At 48.0% G+C, this 20,517-nt stretch overlaps 1 protein-coding gene across 1 annotated transcript in view; it reads left to right on the forward strand.

Annotated features, from left to right (window-relative positions):
• Nucleotides 1-20,517, forward strand: part of LOC140410352 (uncharacterized) — a 485,957-nt gene that overhangs the window by 459,020 nt on the left and 6,420 nt on the right. Inside the window, exons 53-54 of the mRNA XM_072498368.1 lie at nt 3,025-3,168; nt 12,280-12,357. Of these exons, the coding sequence (XP_072354469.1) occupies nt 3,025-3,168; nt 12,280-12,357 (222 nt within the window). The remainder of the gene's footprint in view (nt 1-3,024; nt 3,169-12,279; nt 12,358-20,517) is intronic.

Here is a 20,517-nt window from a genome sequence, read left to right on the forward strand (position 1 = left end):
AACATCCTTCCTTATCAGACTACCTTTTTCCCCACAATCCTTAGAACTAATAAATGGGCTCAAAGAGAATGAAAGAAAAACCCTTATTGCCTCCATGATGTTTCTCCAGGACTGTTTGCAGTATTCTGGACGTGAAACATCAATTTGTGGAGACCCCAGACTGGCCCTGGAAAGTTGGCCACCACTGTGTAGGTGTTGCTGCTCGAATATCTATTCCCCGTGAAGAATACATTGATACGGCCAGGTTTCCCTGTGGTGCTTTGCTGTCTGGCTAGCTCAGTCAGTAGAGCATGATACTCTTAATCTCAAATCTGTGTGTTTGGGCCCCATATTGGGCATCATTTGTTTGTTGAGCATTGACCTACTCGGAACACTCCCTGAGGGGACTTGACAAATGCTGAAAGGATTGTCCTCCTTGTGGGAGAGACTGGGACTCGGGGACAGAGTTTTAAAATAAGGGGTCTCACATTTAAGGTGGAAATAAGGAGAATTACTTTCTCTCGGAGGGTCACAGGGTCTTTGGAATTCTCCTCCCCAGAGAGCAGTGGAGACTGGGTTGAATATTTTTAAAACAGAGGTAGCTAGATTCTCGATTGGTGAGAGACTCAAAGGTTAGGGGAGGGTGGGCAGGAAAAAATGATTGAGGCCACAATCAGATCAGCCATGATCTTATTGAATGGCGGAGCAGGCTCAGGTAGGCCGACTCCTGCTCCTAATTCAAATGTTGTTCTGTTTGTATGTATGTATTGAAGCGTACAGCTGGGATATCGGTACCTCTTGCCATCGATTTTACATCCACTCAAAAGCATAGGGTTGAATTCCCCTGGCTCAGAATCGTGTGGTGTAGGTGGAGGGAAAAGAGGCCAGGAGGACATCGGGAGCCACGTTGGGACTTTCCTGCTGCTGGGGTAATTTTCCAGGATGGTGAGGGAAGTGGATTGCCTGCCGGCTGTATGGAGACAGCCAGACAATTTCAATAGTTCAGGCTCCCAATTCCCAACAATTTTGCGGAACTGGATTACCCCTCCCCACTTTGTCCCTCACCCGTCCCCCACCCCCATGGAGGTGGCCATCACTGCGGCACGTCTGGCGAGACATCGGAGCAGGAGGCTACATTTCACAAAGGTAGGGGGTCCTCGGGCAGGAAAGGCAATCTCAGTGATCCAACTGGACGGTTTCCCCTCCAACCCAAGGGGCCTATGAACTTCCCCCTTCTAAAATCCTGCTTTTTGTGCCTCCATTTTGAGGCACCCTCCCATTTGCCCACCTGCCTTAGCAGCTCCAATTTGCCCCGGCTTTTGAAGTTCCAGAGCTGCTGGCTCTCTGGTCAGACCAGCAACATTGGGAGCCCACCGGCTCAGGATGTCAACCCAGGGAAACCAGCCCCACTGGTCTGACTGCCGGAAAGTGCAGACTCGGGCGACCCATTTGGTCCTGAGATCGGAGCCCCAAAACCCATGGGAAAACCCAACCCCAAGATTTCTTAAAATCATACCCTTATCTATTTTAATCATTCTACGTGCTAGATTGTGAATAAAGTTAACGTATCTGAAAGATAGCATGTTCAAATGTTCTCTTCACGTTTGATGTGGAACCCAAGCTTTGAAAAGTTAAATGACTGTCTGGTGAGGTAGCCTCTGGTAGCCTCTCTACAGGGATGACTCTCCCTCCTCTCTATTAATAATAATCTTCATTTACAGATTTCTACCTCCCAGATACCATAATTCCTATTGAGGCTATTGATTGTAAAATGCACCGTATCTGGAATTAGACACTAGCTTCCCCCAGAGAATCCTTCCATTCTGACAGTAAATGTTGCTCATGTTTTTTTAACATGATAGCCATCCAGTTAAATGCAGTTTAATTCATCTGAGCAATTATTCATTACTCTTGTGTGTACTCACTTCGTTTGAACACTAATCTAATCAGACGGCGCGTATATTGAATAATGTATACCCAGCAGCGATTGCAAAGCAGCAACCTAATCAGGCGTTTCAGATGGTTTATATGGAATAGTGCGTCCCCAGAGAGATTACCAGCCTGTAATCTAATCAGAGGATTTCATTAATTTATAATGGAGATCCCAAAATGATTCAAAGATCTTAATCTAATTCAAAGGTGCATTTGTAAACTCTTGCAGCAAAGCACTGAGCGATTGCAGCTTTCTGATGGATAATGGGAGATTAGGAATGGTGGCGTAATTGCCGCATCTTTCCTGAGAATCTGTGATTCACTTCAAGAAGACTCTTCGTGTCCAGGACCAATCTTTTCCAGCTAGTTTTAACTTCCCTCTCCACAATCTCATACCATGTCTTGATGTCCATTTGATGTCCTTCTCTCATCTCAAAGTATCTTGGGATTTTCTATATTTGTCACCCAAAGGTTACTGGAAATATGGAATTCTCTCCTCCAAAAGTCTGTTAAGGCTGTGAGTCAGTTGAACATTTCAGAAGTGCCTTTTGCGTGGCAAAGTTATGAAGAGCTAGGGAACCACGCCCAGGAGGAAACAACAGTAAAAACCGGGAAATAAGAACACTGGTCCGAATTGGTCTTGCATACCTTAAAATGGAAGACCAGTAAAACCTCGGTGTTATAACCCACACAGGAGTTTGCAAAATACAAACTCCCCCAATACGGGGATGGGGACCCTTAACTAAGTTCATGTGCCTTTGTATAAATAGAGTCGGACAGTCAGGCACTGACCAGAGAAGACCCAGTAGCGAACTACTTGAGCTGTACATAATAGTTAACTAGCTAAATAAAGTACTTTTTGTTTTTCTCTGCAATTCGGTGTGGACTCCTTTTGTTACCTTGCAAAACTGGGAAATAAGAATATTGGTCCAAACTTTATTTTTCCTTCTGGAAGGTGAGCAGATGGAATTAAGATTCAGAACAGTCATGATCTAACTGAATGGGCTCACGGGCTGAATGGCCTCCTCGTTGTTCCTACGTAAATGAATGGAGGTTATTCTTTTGCTATCGAATAATTCAGTTCGCCTGTTTTAAACTTGTTTTCCTTTCCAGAGAAACTTGCCCACTACAAACTGAAGTCCCCAGCGGCAATGTTGGCTGCCCAGGCTAAATCCGGCCTCCCAGGGACACCAGGAAATGATGGCTTACCTGGACTACCCGGGCCTCGAGGAGACATTGGACCACATGGAGCCAGAGGCAAGATTTATCCAAATGAATAAGCATTAAAGCCCTTATACAGTAGTGTGGGTGGGCTTATCATGTCCCCAATTGATAATTGTCTACTAGTTTGCAAAGGAAAATAATTCTGTGTCAGTTTACGTAAGGTTATGATGCATGCTGATCTGCCCTTTAGAGAGAGTGCAGAGTCCCCTGCTGGCAGGAATGGTAAATAGTGAAGATATTGCAGGAATTAGATGCAAATATAATGCACTTTGTAAGTTTCACTGCTCAGAACTGCTCTGTTTAACACATAACCACAGCAGAACTCTGAACAGTGCTATGGAGGCCTTCTGATTGTTGATGGGCAAACCAAGTATAAAAAATTCCTAGATTTAATGTGCAGCAAATTAATCACAAAGGAAAAATTAAAACAATTTTAAACATAATAAAAAGCACTACACAGATTTGTCACGCAGATTGCAGTGTTTTCCGAGTAACTATTCATAATTTTCAGAAGTGCAAATTAGCAGTGACCACAAGCAATGTGACAGATGAAAGGACAGTGTGTGAAACTTAATGCAGTCCGCTGGAGAGTGAACTGTGATTGTGACGAGTGAGATGTGGAATGCCAACAGAAGGCCGTTTGTTGGAGTCCAACATCGGGAACCCGGGACCTAATCATTGGGGATGGGCTGGAGAGCAGGCAGTGATGCAAACAGGAGTAAGGCAGTTGAGTGCATTAATTAGATCATTAATCAAATTAACATACCACTGAATTAAATGCTGCTTTCTGAATTTAACAAGCTCCGAACAGGGATCATGGGCCATCAGAACGCCAACCATTAAAAATTTACAGTTTCCAGGTCTGAGGGAAGGTCAGCCATTTTGGAGCTGCTTTCCATCGGAGTGAACCTTCGGCAAAAGAAGAAGGGAGGCCAGGAAACGGGAAAAGGAGAAGGGAGGCTCTTGAGGAGCTGAGGGACAGAGCTGCAAAGGAGAGGGGCAGTTGTGAGCAATTGAGAGGTAGCAGCTGGACACTGCGGCAATGGGCAGCAGGCAGTGTCACCCAAAGATGGGACTCATCCACCCAGTCTGCCTACATCCATGAGAGCTGTGCAGGAAAGATGCACAAACCAGGCCAGAGACCCACCATTATCCGGGCAGCAGGTGTAGGTTGCGGCTGTGAAGGCCGCAACAGGACACCATGGGGAACAGCAGCAGGAGGGAAGCCAAAGACAGCTTGTGCCACACCATCGAGTGTTCAGAAGTCCCACTTATCACCTGCAGTTGTCAGAGAAGACTTCACCTCTCAAGGGAATTCACCGCTGCCCTCTGTGCAATGCTGCAGGATGACCCGTGGACAATGAGACTGGCTGGGTGGGCAGCTGGTTTTAGAAGCACTGAAAATTATTGCAGCACTGAATTGCTCCATCTCTGCCTCTTTCCAAGGATCCACCGGGACATATGCAGGATATTTCAGGCATTTGTACACCACTGCATTAGGGAGCTGATCAACACACAGAGGGCTGGAGAGTTTGTGTGATTCCACAACGACACTGATCATTGAGCGAGAGCTCTATTGGCTTCAGGGTCATTGCAGCTTCTGCAGGGTGCAATCAATTGCTCGCAAGGGGTCGTCGTAGCTCCAACAGACCAGCTGGCAGCCTTCATTAACAGGAAAGGCTGCTACTTCAAAAAGGTGTAACTGGTACGTGACCATCCTGTGGGCCAGTGAGCATGGGTGTGATGGTGAAACGGGACTTGGTGCAAATTAGGACAGGGGCAGTAAATTTCTGTGTGAACTCATGTTTACGGAAGGTAGAATGTGAGAAATCAGCAAGGGGCAAATTGGAATAGTCGAGTCTGGAGGTAACAAAGGCCGGGATGAGGGCAGAAGATGAGCTTAAACAGAGGCGGATCCAGGCGATATCATGGAGGTAGAAATAGGCCGTCCTGGTGATGGCACAAATATGAGGTCGGAAGCCCACCTCGGGGTCAAATCTACCACCAAGATTGTGAATAGACTGATTTGGATTCAGATAATTTCCAAAGAGAGCAGGGAGTCAGTAGGGAATTGAGTCTGGAGCAGGGACTGAAAACAATGGCTTCAGCCTTCCCAATATTTCATTGGAAGACATTTCTGCTCAGCCCGTGCTGGATATCGGACAAGCCGTCTGACAATTTGGTGGCGGTGAGGTAGAGCTGGGTGTCATCAGCGTACATGTGAAAACGAAAACCCTGTCTTCAGATAATGTCACCAAGAGGCAGTATGTAGGTGAGAAATAGGAGGGAGACAAGGATAGATCCTTGGGGAATGCCAGAAGGAATGGTACAGGAGCAGGGAGAGAAGCCATTACAGGTGCTACTCTGGCTATGATTAGATAAATAAGGATGGAACGGAGTGAGAGCAGTTCCACATAACAGTGAAGAGATGTTGGAGGAGCATTGTGTGGGCAACTCATGTCAAAATCTGATGGACAGTAAGCAGAGACGGGAATAATGAAGCTTGCAGGCTGACAAGTTGCCCAGCAGTGCCATCTAAATATGAAAGTGAGAGACAGGGATGTCAAGAGGTACAGAGACCCTGGACGGAGGGACCCGGGCCCCAGGGTGCAGGGGGATGTGACAGGAACAGAGTCACTGCTCAGAGAGGCAAAGCTGGAAGACAGCAAACAGATGGGAAATAATAATACAGAATAGCTAGAAAAAAATCTTCTTGTTAGCAAACCATGGTAGAGTGAGCAGGCAATGACCTGCGGCACAAAGTCCTGGATAGAGGAAAAGAGGCGCTGTGAAGCAGAAGGTTGGAACATCCTTCAGGATTAATCAGTGTGAAATACAGAGCTGAAAGACTGGCAATTAAAGCAGTCAAAAGAAAAAACTCTCCAGCAACAAATCGCGGTGGATCAAGCGTGTTAGGTCGCAAACAAGGGTGACAAGGATACCTGAAGGGAATTCAAATGTTTGCCTGGGTAGGAGGGATTGGCAGGGACAATCTACTCTCTCAGCGAGCCTACTGCAAAGCTTCATGGATCACTTATTTAAATGTAGAAAGGGGGAAATGAAGAAAGGAAGGAAGGAAATGATGCACTTCTGAGGGGGGGGGAAGGGTAGGAATGTGACTGTGAACTGGAGCTGTACGACTCTCTGAATCAGGCTGCTGTGGGTATAACAGAGTAGGATCTGGAAACGGGGAAACTCCGGTTTAATGATGGTAGCTTTAATAATAATCATTATTAGTGTCACAAGTAGGCTTACATTAACAGCAAAGAAGTTACTGTGAAAATCCCCTCGTCGCCACATTCCGGCGCTTTACATTGAGGAAGTCCTATTCATAGACCCACCTCACACACTATAAATAGAAAATTGAATGTATCATATATGTGACAATATGTATATTGTAAGAATAATGAAGGGTTAACAATTTACTGTAACTGCATCCAACCACTCGATGGCGATCAAGCGCATACATCATGTGATACTCTTGATTTGGGCGGAAGGCTATTAGGCGAGGTAGAGAATAGTCGTGTTATCAGGAGCTCTGTAATTAGAATCATAGTTTTAGTGAATCTGTAATCTTTTATATCTGAGCAAGCAAGTCATACTATTTAGTCATAGTATAAATGAATTAGCTTTGTTTAAAGCTTAGCTTGATGTTCTTTGTGCGACACTACACTTCAAAGCCATCCATATTCAGAAAGCAAAGAACATCACACTATAGATATAAATGGGTTTCTTATAATTTAACCCACTGGGTGGGAAGAGGCAGGTGTGAGCCAAAACCCCCCCCTCTCTGTTTTGCACCTTGCTTGAGTTTGTGGGGGATAATCTCAATTGGGGTATATCAAGTCACCTAACTGCCAGAGAGGATAGATTAAGATTAAAATCCCCCAAATCTTTGTGCCGATTATTTCAACATCATGGGAGTGTTCGACTGACGATAGTTGTGAAGGTTAAATAGAATTGTGCTTCAGTCCCATGCATTACATGATGAAACATTAGAGCATTCAATTGATAGAGCCATCAATTATTCCTTTCTTTCCAAGGAACTTCACAAAAATCTGTACTTTGTGGAAAAGAGGTTTTCGTATGTTGGACCTGAAATCTACCTGAAATCAACCTGACATTAAAATGCAGACGTCCCAGTATTTCAAGGTTTTCTTATTCCTTCAATCAGCTATTGCTGATCTAATTATGTCTTTCGCTGAATGATGCTGATTTATTGGGATTTCCTGGATGCAAAACATTGACATCGAGGATATAATACTGACCAAGAGGTTAAAGTACCAAGACCTGAGGGAAGCTCAGATGTTTGATTGCATGTCATGTCCTCCAGAGCTCCAAACCTGTGCCTCCAAACGTTCCCTTGGCACCCTTCACAGTCTGTCTGCATGAGGACTCTTTTTTAAAAGTGTAACTTTTCGAACTGTGTTTACTCCTGCAGAAGAAGGTTATCATCAACTGACTAAGAGGTCAGCTTTGGAAACAGGCTGGCTTCGGAAAACTTCACAAATGACTCTGCACTTTAGATTTTAAAATTGGAAGGTTATTGGAATGGATTCCTCATGTACACAGTTCACTTCTGACAGATAAAAGGACTAAGGCATCACAGCTTATATCGTCAAAGTACGATGACCAAACTACCTCGCAAACCTGCTCCCAAAAACCTGGTCAGACTATAGAAGGCATATTTGTCCATTAGCCACATACAACACGGGAGCAAGGATGCTCAGTAAGCCTCCTCTATTCCACAGAATGTTATTAAGAAACCTATCTGCTCAATAAGCCTTCTCTCTTCCACAGAATGATATTAAGAAACCTATCACCGAAAACATTTCAGCCAGTTCTTCTTCACATCTTTGAAGCAAAAGGTTTCTTCTACACGAAGGAATTGACTTGCCTGCAGTACATGGCACAAGAAACCTTTGGTTGTCCAATAGGTGTTCACCTCTCCAACTTGTCATTTGTAATACTTTTACTTTATAAGTCAGTATGCCATTGCAACCTGAATTTTCATCTCTCTTTTTCCTCCAAAGCTCCAGACATATCACCTGTCATTATTCCTAACACCTTCATTGCGTTGAAATCCAGATCCATCGGACAATCTTCTACTTTGAGTCATTCTTAGCCAGGGTCCATATAGTAGATGGCCTTATCTTACTTATATGCTAGAATATTCACTGCTTAAAGTAAACTTATATTACCTGAGAATTACCTCTTGATTATTTACATTGTACCGCCCACACTAATCATGAAGACAGCTCACCAGCTCTCAAGGCAATAAGGAATGGGCAATAAATTCTAGCCTAGCCAGCGATGCGCACATCCCACTTCTCAGTAAGTATTGTAATCACCCAAACTGAAATTCCCGCGAGACACCCCACTCTCCCGACCCTCCAGGGATTTCCCCAAGTTAACCTCACCCATGGTATTCCCCAAACCCTCGATACCACCACACCCCACCAATCTCCCCACCTGCACCGCACGGGATTCCTCACCCTCGCCCTCTCTCTCTAGTGGGTCAGACTCTCACCCACCCAAGGCTCAACACCTGAATCCCCTCCCAGGAATCCCCTGGCCTGACCCAAACACCCCCCCCCCATACCTGATCCAACCCGCTGGGCCAGTCATTCCCCCATATCCAACCCAAGGCCCTTGCACCCCTCCCCCACAGGCTGGGCCAGACCCTCACCCCACTCCGACCCGACCACACCCTCCCACTCCACTCTAACCCAACTGATCGCAACCCCCGACCGTCCTCTCAATCCTCCTACCCCGACTCCATTCAGACCCCCCAACATCTGACTCGAGCCAATCCTCGATCCCCCCTCAACCCACCTGTCTCGACCTCACATCACCCCACCCACTCTGACCTGACCCCACCCAACCTGACCTGACACCCTAGCACAGCACACTCCCCAGCCTGACACGCCACCATCCTGACCCAACTCACCATTGACTGGATATCCACTGACCCAAGCCGGCTCCCCCATCACTCCCGACCCAATCAGCACCACCACTTCACCTGACTGCCTCCCCTTCCGGTGCCCGCTAACCTGAACCGATCTCCTGGACCCCAACACTCAACATCCCCGCTCTGACCTGACACCGCTGGCCAAACCTGACCTCGCCCCACACCCCCAACACGACCCCTGAATCCCTTCTGATCAGAACCACGCCCTCCCCCCCCCTTGACCCGACCTACACCACCCTCACTCGGCCCCCCCACCCCTGAACCAGCCCAGGCTACCCTCCCTACCTACCCCCGCATCCCCCCAACCAACCTCCACCATCCCACATCAGAGAAGAAAATTGATCTAAGTAAGTGGGTAGGGAGTGGCAATCCGACATGCAGATTCCACGCCGAGGAAGTTATAGCCAATTGCCCTTTACACAGGTATCTCTGTTGAAAGGAAATGATAATGATCGATGTAGTAAAGCAAAAGCATATCCTCGGTAAAGCAATTTCTCTGTATAATTCCAGCTGTTAAGCATAATTTACCCTTTGTTAAACTAAATCATGCACTATTACTAAGTTTCTACCTCCACCTCTGTGCAAGAAAAATCCGTTTTATTTCCCTTTCAGGCAAAATGGGAAGGAAGAGAAAGCAATGAGGCGTAAGCCCCTGGTAATTGTTTTAACCTTTACCTGGGGTCAGGCACCAGTAGCACAAAGAGGACCCACTCATTGCCGCTTGAATACAATCCGGCTCGGATCACGGGAACAACCCAGTGAAGAAGTGCAGTTTGGATTGCTGAGTGTTCGAGATTCTTGATGATATTGGGCTGTTGTGCCAGATAAACTCTTGTCAATGTTCCAGTGGCAGCTTTACCTCTTTGGGTTTGGTAGCCCCACATATTCGCAGGTCAACCATCTTTCTCCATGGCAAGAGATTCTCCCTGATGCACCCTTGACATTTTGGCTGCCGGTTGATGTTACGTGGGCTTCTTTTCAGAAGAATCCTCATCGCGACCTTGGATTATAATTACTGGATTTGTTTTCTCGGGGTGTTCTGTTTTCGTATCATCAGAGAGTTTGCTTTATATTTTTTGATTTTTTTTTTAAGTAAATGCCTCGAATTTTTCAACACTGCCTCAATTTCTTTTTGAGTCATTCAAGCTCATCGTCCCTACCCAGCAAGGTGTTCTTTGAGGATCAGACAGGAGTTACCAGTCCTTCGATATTATTGAATGATTAAGTTACATATATAACCTCATGCTGAACCTTGCCCTGTTGGTTTATGTCTCTGGGTTTCTTTTAAAAGACTCATCGTTCCTTAAGTATTCCTAGTGGAAGCGAATACAGACAGCAAGTGAGCATGGGATACATGCACCTCATTGTTTTTCTTTAAGAACAAAGAACATTTCATTTTTTTAAATAAAGTTAAAAGTGCCCAATTGTTTTTTCTTCCAATTAAGGAGCAATTTACCGTGGCCTGCACATCTTTTGAGTTGTGGGGGTGAGACCCACGCAAACACGGGGAGAATGTGCAAACTCCACACGGACAGTGACCCGGGGCCGAAATAGAACTCGGGTCCTCGCCGCCATAAGGCAGCAGTGCTAACCACTGCACCACCTTGCCGCCCCCGAAGAACATTTCATGACAAATACTGGTGTGGAGAAACAATTCAGTACGTCTGGTTAACACTTGTGCAACAGTTAGACGGCAGGAAACATCTAGTTCAGACTTTCACCTTCACTACTTGCTTTTTCCCACACTGCAGAATGCCATCAGGGTTCAAATAGTGCAAAAGAATACACACGAAAGCAAAAAGTTGAGCTAGGCGCAACATGTCTTTAATTTCAATCAGTAAGAGTGAGTTGAGCTATACGGTCCTATTAAAGGAGATGTTACAGTTGGAGAAAATGCATGTTTTAACACTGAGAATTTAGGGATACATTTAGAGCTAATGAGGGACAAAAATAGAGATCTAGAGCAGTAATGACCATAATTCCAGTAAAACTGAGGGATGCAATAATCGGTTCTGACTATGGAAAAGTCTAGAGTCTGGAATTGAGGAAAGGATCACTGACCAGATGACATTTCTTTTGTAATTCATTCTTGGGATGTGGGCGACGCTGGCTGGGGCAGCATTTGTTGCCCATCCCTAATTGCCCTTGAACTGAGTGGCTTGCTTGGCCATTTCAGAGTACGGCAGTTCAGAGTCAACCATGTCACTGTGTGGGTCTGGAGTCACATGTAGGCCAGGCCGGGTAAGGATGGCAGATTTCCTTTCCTGAAGGACATTAGTGAACCAGGTGGGTTTTTACGACAATCGGCAATGGTTTCATGGCCATCATTAGACTTTTAATTACAGACTTTCTAGTGACGATACCGCTACACTACCACCTTCTTCTACGCCACCCTCTCCCTCTTACTTCGTACATCCTGTCTAAGGGATGTATAGGAAATGTGTTAGAGCTGTTTCCCCCACTGTCAGCAGCACTCAGATCATTACTCTGTTTGCGATTTAGAGATTGTAGTGGGAAGGCACTGATTCAGGCAGCTTTGAGTTCCCAGCCACTGGCAATTGGAATAATAGCAACATCCTTGGAATAATAGCAACAACCACTCTACCACCACCTCCCCTGATGTTTACAGGAGGAGGAAAATTTTCACTTTAGTCATGATATTGTCTGACGGAAAGTCCAGTATCTTCACAGCCAGGACACTGTGGTCGACCTGCTCATGGGTTAAGATCAAGGGATCAGTGCAAGAACCATTTGAAAAGTCCAAAGAACATTTATAGGGAAATTCTTCTTTAATGACTCAAAGGGGGTTAGTGGTAAACGAACATAGATTTACTTACACTATTTACAGAGATCTGCACAACACAGTATATCGCTCCCAGTACAATCCCACCTGGGAGGATTAACCACACCAGGTCCTGTTTTGGGCCTGCTTTTCTGTTAGCTCATAACAAGCCCCAAGTGTTTGATCTGCAACCCCTACCTGGGAAACCCATACCCCAGGAGTCCCACGGAGCGATAAATAATAGTTCCCAGTGAGAGTAATGGCATCTACCCAAGGATCCTCCCATTTAGATAGGGCGCAAAGACTCCAAACACAGTATGTATTCCCAAGTCACATGTGACAGGAATCTAGAGGCTCGATTGATCTTTAGCTTTGTGTTTCTCCTGGACAGGTTACAGAGGTCAGAAAGGTGAAAGAGGTGAACCTGGAATCGCACTACCTGGTGCTATTGGTCCACGTGGTCCTCCAGGTATGACATAGCAATTGAACCTTCCATGTCTCGCTTTCTAATTTTCCTTCATTTTCACTCTGTTGTTCCTGAAACCACCGATCCAGGATGAGGTGCATATCCACAAAGTGGAGCGCTTCAGTACAATGTCCACTGTTTCTATTTCCAGGTGGTCATAATTTACCCATTACCCTCCAACTACTTCAACTGGGTGAGCCAACACAGAGCCTACTCCCGGATAGATTTTTTTGTTCTGAGCAGGGCGCTGATCCCGAAAGTGGAGGGAACGGAGTATTCGGCCATAGCCATTTCAGACCACGCCCCGCACTGGGTGGAACTGGAGTTGGGAGAGGCGAGAGACCAATGCCCGCTGTGGCGTTTGGATGTGGGATTACTGGCAGATGAGGAGGTGTGCGGGAGGGCACGGGGGTGCATTGAAAGGTATTTGGAGGCCAACGACAACGGGTAGTTGAAGGTGGGGGTAGTATGGGAGGCGCTGAAGGCGGTGGTCAGGGGAGAGTTAATCTCCATCAGGGCTCACAGGGAGAAGAGAGAGGGCAGGGAAAGGGAGAGGTTAGTGGGGGAGATTTTAAGGGTGGACAGGAGATCTGCAGAGGCCCCAGAAGAGGGACTACTTAGGGAGAGGCAAAGTCTCCAGATGGAATTCGACTTGTTGACCACGGGGAAGGCAGAGGCACAGAGGAGGAAAGCACAGGGGGCGATGTATGAGTATGGGGAGGTGAGCCGGATGCTGGCACATCAGCTCCGTAAGAGGATGGCAGCGAGGGAGATAGGTGGAGTCAAGGATGGAAGAGGAACTACGGTGCGGAGTGCGGTGAAAGTAAATGAGGCATTTAAGGCCTTCTATGAGGAGCTGTACAGATCTCAGCCCCCAGCGGAGGAAGAGGGGATGCAACGATTCTTGGACCAACTGAGGTTCCCGAGGGTGGAGGAGCAGGTGGTGGCTGCTTTGGGGGCGCCAATTGGGTTGGTGGAGCTGATTAAGGGACTGGGGAGTATGCAGGCGAGGAAGGCCCCGGGACCAGATGGGTTCCCAGTTGAGTTCTACAGGAAGTACGTAGACCTGTTAGCCCCGTTGCTGGTGAGGACTTTCAATGAGGCAAGGGAGGGGGGGACCCTGCCCCCGACAATGTCTGAGGCAATGATCTCTTTGATCCTGAAGCGGGATAAGGACCCACTGCAATGTGGGTCATATAGGCCGATTTCGCTCCTTAACGTGGATGCTAAGTTGCTGGCAAAAGTGCTGGCTACGAGGATATAGGACTGTGTCCCAGGGGTGATTCACGAGGACCAGACGGGATTTGTAAAGGGCAGGCAGCTAAACACCAATGTGCGGAGGTTCCTAAATGTGATAATGTGCCATTGGTGGAGGGAGAGGCGGAGATAGTGGCAGCTATGGACGCGGAGAAGGCCTTTGACCGAGTAGAGTGGGAGTATCTCTGGGAAGTGCTGCAGAGGTTTGGGTTTGGGGAGGGATTTATTAGTTGGGTTAAGCTATATAGAGCCCCGGTGGCGAGTGTGGTTATGAATCGGCGGAGGTCGGAGTATTTTCGGCTGTACCGAGGGACGGCCCCCTGTCCCCCCTGTTGTTTGCATTAGCAATTGAACCTTTGGCCATGGCATTAAGGGAGTCCAGGAAATAGAGGGGGGTGGTCCGAGGGGGAGAGGAGCATCGAGTGTCGCTGTATGCAGATGACCTGTTGCTGTATGTGGCGGATCCAGTGGAGGGGATGGTGGAGGTCATGCAGATCCTAAGGGACTTTGGGGACTTCTCAGGCTATAAGCTCAATGTAGGAAAAAGTGAGCTCTTCGTGGTGCTACAGGGGACCAGGGAACAGGGATAGATGATCTACTGTTGAGGAGGGCAGAAAGAAGCTTTCGGTACTTGGGTATCCAAATAGCTAGGAGTTGGGGGGCCCTGCATAAACTTAATTTGACGCGGCTGGTGGAGCAGATGGAGGAGGACTTCAAACGATGGGACATGTTGCCACTCTCGCTAGCGGGCAGAGTACAGTCGATTAAAATGGTGGTCCTCCCAAGGTTTCTTTTTGTGTTCCAGTGCCTTCCAATTATGATCACCAAGGCCTTTTTTAAGAGGGTAGGCAGGAGCATTGTGGGTTTTGTGTGGGCAAACAAGACCCCGAGGGTACGGAGGGGGTTTCTGGAGCGTAGTAGAGATAGAGGAGGGCTGGCGTTGCCGAATCTGGGTGGCTACTATTGGGCAGCCAACGTGGCGATGATCCGTAAGTGAGTGATGGAGTGAGAGGGGGAGGCATGGAAGAGGTTGGAGATGGCGTCCTGCAAAGCGCCTGGGGGCGCTGGTGACGGCACCGCTGCTGTTCTCGCCGACAAGTTACACCACAAATCCGGTGGTGGCGGCAACGCTAAAGATCTGGGGCCAGTGGAGACGACACAGGGGTGCGATGGGAGCCTCGGTGTGGTCCCCAATCAGAGATAACCATCGGTTTGTCCCAGGAAGGATGGACGGGGGGTTTCAGAGCTGGCATCGGGCAGGGATTAGAAGAATGGGGGACCTGTTCATCGATGGGACGTTTGCGAGCCTAGGGGCGCTGGAGGAGAAGTTTGGGCTACTCCCGGGAAACGCTTTCAGGTACATGCAAGTGAGGGCGTTTGTGAGGCGACAGGTGAGGGAATTCCCGTTGCTCCCGGCACAGGGGATTCAGGACAGGGTGATTTTGGGTATATGGGTCGGAGAGGGCAAAGTGTCGGCTATGTATCAGGAGATGAAAGAAGAGAGGAGGCTTTGGTAGAGGAGCTGAAGGGTAAATGGGAGGAGGAGTTGGGGGAGGAGATTGAAGAGGGTCTGTGGGCTGATGCCCTAAGTAGGGTTAATTCCTCTTCCTCGTGTGCCAGGCTTAGCCTGATACAGTTTAAGGTTATTCACAGAGCGCATATGACAGGGGCGAGGCTGAGTAGGTTCTTTGGAGTGGAGGACAGATGTGGGAGGTGCTCAGGAGGCCCGGCGAACCACGCCCATATGTTCTGGTCGTGCCCGGCACTGGATGGGTTCTGATGGGGTGTTGCGAGGACTATGTCTAAGGTGGTGAAAGTCCTGGTCAAGCCAAGTTGGGGGCTAGCACTATTTGGAGTGGCGGACGAGCCGGGAGTGCAGGAGGTGAAAGAGGCCGGTATCCTGGCCTTTGCATCCCTGGTAGCCCGGCGGAGGATCTTGCTATTGTGGAAAGACGCGAAGCCCCCCAGTGTGGAAGCCTGGATCAATGACATGGCTGGGTTCATCAAGCTGGAGAGGATAAAGTTTGCCTAGAGAGGGTCCGCGCAGGGGTTCTTCAGACGGTGGCAACCGTTCCTAGACTATCTCGCGGAGCGTTAGATGGAGGTCGGTCAGCAGCAGCAGCAACCCAGGGAGGGAGGGGGCGTTTCTTTCGTGGGGGGGGGGGGTAGAAGGGTGAGCGGGGAAACGGGTTTTTCCTGGGGGCACTTGAGAAAGGAAAAACATAAACATATGGGAAAATCAATATGGGTGGGAGGGACCCATTGCACAAAGTTCTGTATTATGTTAGATTGATATGTTTATGTTTATGTCTTGCCTTGTTACTTTCCTCTTCTTTCTGTTACGGGGGGGGGCGCGGTTTGAATGGTTGAAAATTTTGGTTGAAAAATTTTGAATAAATATATATATTTTTTAAAAACTGGGTGAGCCAGGTTCCAAGGGCATGGGAAAATCAGCTGCTATGGTTTTTGGCCTCCCCAGGCCTCCTCAAATCATCGCCACATAGAAGCATGCCCAATGAAATGAAAATCGCTTATTGTCACAAGTAGGCTTCAAATGAAGTTACTGTGAAAAGCCCCTAGTCGCCACATTCCGGCGCCTGTTCGGGGAGGCTGATACGGGAATTGAACCATGCTGCTGGCCTGCCTTGGTCTGCTTTCAAAGCCAGCGATTTAGCCCTGGCTAAACAGCCCCTAGCACTGTAAATTCTATGATAAATTCTATGAAAATCGCTTATTGTCACAAGTAGGCTTCAAATGAAGTTACTGTGAAAAGCCCCTAGTCGCGACATTCCGGAGAAGATCGATATTGGGGAAGGCCAGTATCAGGGGAACCTTATTAAATGCCTTACTAAAATCCATGTACACTACATCCACTGCTTTACCTTCATCCACATGCTTGGTCACCTCCTCAAAGAATTCAATAAGACTTGTAAGGCAAGACCTACCCCTCACAAATCCGTGCTGACTATCCCTAATCAAGCAGTCTCTTTCCAGATGCTCAGAAATCCTATCCTTCAGTACCCTTTCTATTACTTTGCCTACCACCGAAGTAAGACTAACTGGCCTGTAATTCCCAGTGTTATCCCTAGTCCCTTTTTTGAACAGGGGCACGACATTCACCACTCTCCAATCCCCTGGTACCACTGCTGTTGACAGTGAGGACGAAAAGATCATCGCCAACGACTCTGCAATTTCATCTCTTGCTTCCCATAGAATCCTTGGATATATCCCATCAGGCCCGGGGGACTTGTCTATCCTCAAGTTTTTCAAAATGCCCAACACATCTTCCTTCCTAACAAGTATTTCCTCGAGCTTACCAGTCTGTTTCACTTGAAAATCAGTGTTAGAGATGGTCAGTACTGCGGGGGGGGGGGGGGGGGGGGGGTCAATATTCAGGAAGGTCAATATTGGGGAAGGTAAGTATTGGACAAGCTCACCACTGTGGAAGATCAGTGTTAGAGATGGTCAGTATTGGGGAAGATCAGTGTTAGAGATGCTCAGCATTGGTGAAGGTCAGTTTTGGGGAAGGTCAGTGTTAAGAAAGGTCAATATTGGACACGGTCAGTATTGGACAAGGTCAGTATTGGACAACATCAATGTGGTGGCTCGAGACATACGCTGGATGCTTGCAGTAGTTAGCAAAGGGGTTTATTGATTAAGGGCAAAGGCAGTTAAGTGACAAACACAGAACACTATCCAACAAGTCGTAACACTGTGGCTCCCTGGTCCACACTGCCCGGGATCCTGCTCCCAGGGCCCCACGCAAACATCCCATTGGCCAGGGTATACGCACTCCCAGGCAATTGGCCCCGAGCGGTTTGCGTGATCCTTGGAGTCCGCCCCCTTAAAAGGGCTGCACTACCACAGTCAATACTGGAAAAGGTCAGTATTGCAGATGATCGATATCGGGGAAGGCCAGTATCAGGGAAAGTCAGCATTGGAGAAGATGGATATCGGGAAGGCCGGTATCAGGGACGGTCAGTATTGGAGAAGATTGATATCGGGGAAGGCCAGTATCAGGGAAGGTCAGTATTGGAGAAGATCGATATCGGGAAGGCCGGTATCAGGGAAGGTCAGTATTGGAGAAGATGGATATCGGGGAAGGCCAATGTCAGGGAAGGTCAGTATTGGAGAAGGTGGATATCAGGAAGGCCAGTATCAGGGAAGGTCAATATTGGAGAAGATAGATATCGAGAAGGCCGGTATCAGGGAAGGTCAGTATTGGAGAAGATCGATGTCGGGGAAGGCCAGTATCAGGGAAGGTCAGTATTGGAGAAGATGGATATCGGGAAGGCCGGTATCAGGGAAGGTCAGTATTGGAGAAGATGGATATCGGGAAGGCCGGTATCAGGGAAGGTCAATATTGGAGAAGATGGATATCGGGAAGACCGGTATCAGGGAAGGTCAGTATTGGAGAAGATGGATATCGGGAAGGCCGGTATCAGGGAAGGTCAGCATTGGAGAAGATGGATATCGGGAAGGCCGGTATCGGAAGGTCACCATTGAAGATGGATATCGGGAAGACCGGTATCAGGGAAGGTCAGCATTGGAGAAGATGGATATCGGGAAGACCGGTATCAGGGAAGGTCAGTATTGGAGAAGATGGATATCGGGAAGGCCGGTATCAGGGAAGGTCAGTATTGGAGAAGATGGATATCGAGAAGGCCGGTATCAGGGAAGGTCACCATTGAAGATGGATATCGGGAAGGCAGGTATCAGGGAAGGTCAGCATTGGAGAAGGTGGATATCGGGAAGGCCAGTATTAGGGAAGGTCAGCATTGGAGAAGATGGATATCGGGAAGGCCGGTATCAGGGAAGGTTATATTGGAGAAGATGGATATCGGGAAGGCCAGTATCAGGGAAGGTCAGTATTGGAGAAGATGGATATCGGGAAGGCCGGTATCAGGGAAGGTCAGTATTGGAGAAGATGGATATCGGGAAGGCCGGTATCAGGGAAGGTCAATATTGGAGAAGCTGGATATCGGGGAAGGCCGGTATCAGGGAAGGTCAGTATAGGAGAAGATGTATATCGGGGAAGGCCAATATCAGGAAAGGTCAGCATTGGAGAAGATCGATATCGGGGAAGGCCTGTATCAGGGAAGGTTAGTATTGGAGAAGATGGATATCGGGAAGGCCGGTATCAGGGAAGGTCAGCATTGGAGAAGATGGATATCGGGAAGACCGGTATCAGGGAAGGTCAGTATTGGAGAAGATGGATATCGGGAAGGCCGGTATCAGGGAAGGTCAGCATTGGAGAAGATGGATATCGGGAAGGCCGGTATCAGGAAGGTCACCATTGAAGATGGATATCGGCAAGACCGGTATCAGGGAAGGTCAGCATTGGAGAAGATGGATATCGGGAAGACCGGTATCAGGAAAGGTCAGTATTGGAGAAGATTGATATCAGGAAGGCCGGTATCAGGGAAGGTCAGCATTGAAGAAGATGGATATCGAGAAGGCCGGTATCAGGGAGGGTCACCATTGAAGATGGATATCGGGAAGGCCGGTATCAGGGAAGGTCAGCATTGGAGAAGATGGATATCGGGAAGGCCAGTATTAGGGAAGGTCAGCATTGGAGAAGATGGATATCGGGAAGGCCGGTATCAGGGAAGGTCAGCATTGGAGAAGATGGATATCGGGAAGGCCAGTATTAGGGAAGGTCAGCATTGGAGAAGATGGATATCGGGAAGGCCGGTATCAGGGAAGGTCAGCATTGGAGAAGATGGATATCGGGAAGGCCAGTATTAGGGAAGGTCAGCATTGGAGAAGATGGATATCGGGAAGGCCGGTATCAGGGAAGGTTATATTGGAGAAGATGGATATCGGGAAGGCCAGTATCAGGGAAGGTCAGTATTGGAGAAGATGGATAGCGGGAAGGCCGGTATCAGGGAAGGTCAGCATTGGAGAAGATGGATATCGGGAAGGCCGGTATCAGGGAAGGTCAGCATTGGAGAAGATGGATATCGGGAAGGCCGGTATCAGGGAAGGTCAGCATTGGAGAAGATGGATATCGGGGAAGGCCGGTATCAGGGAAGGTCAGCATTGGAGAAGATGGATATCGGGAAGGCCAGTATTAGGGAAGGTCAGCATTGGAGAAGATGGATATCGGGAAGGCCGGTATCAGGGAAGGTTATATTGGAGAAGATGGATATCGGGAAGGCCAGTATCAGGGTAGGTCAGTATTGGAGAAGATGGATATCGGGAAGGCCGGTATCAGGGAATGTCAGTATTGGAGAAGATGGATATCGGGAAGGCCGGTATCAGGGAAGGTCAGTATTGGAGAAGATGGATATTGGGAAGGCCGGTATCAGGGAAGGTCAGCATTGGAGAAGATGGATTTCGGGAAGACCGGTATCAGGGAAGGCAGCATTGGAGAAGATGGATATCGGGAAGGCCGGTATCAGGGAAGGTCAGTATTGGAGAAGATGGATATCGGGAAGGCCGGTATCAGGGAAGGCAGCATTGGAGAAGATGAATATCGGGAAGGATGGTATCAGGGAAGGTCAGTATCTAGGCAGATAAGTTTTGGGAAATGTCAGCTTTGTGGGTAGTTGGTTTTGGGGAAGGTCAGTATAGGTGTACGACAGTAATGGAGAGGGATCGGTATTGTGGGAGGTCAGTGTATCGGACGATCAGTATTGTGGAAGGTCACTATCGGGAAGGTCAGTGATGGGGATGGCCAGTGATGGAGGAGATCAGTTTGCAGAAAATCAATATTGGGGAAGGTCAGAGTTGTGGATTAGGTTCGGTGAATGTCGGAATTGGAAAAGGTCAGTATCGGATTTGAACAATATCGGGAAAAGGTCAGTATTGGTGAAGGGTCAGTATTGGTGAAGGGTCAGTATTGGGGAAAGGTCAGTATTGGTGAAGGGTCAGTATTGGGGAAAGGTCAGTATTGGGGAAAGG

Source organism: Scyliorhinus torazame, chromosome 4 (genome assembly GCF_047496885.1).
Source record: "Scyliorhinus torazame isolate Kashiwa2021f chromosome 4, sScyTor2.1, whole genome shotgun sequence".
Lineage (NCBI taxonomy): Eukaryota > Metazoa > Chordata > Chondrichthyes > Carcharhiniformes > Scyliorhinidae > Scyliorhinus > Scyliorhinus torazame.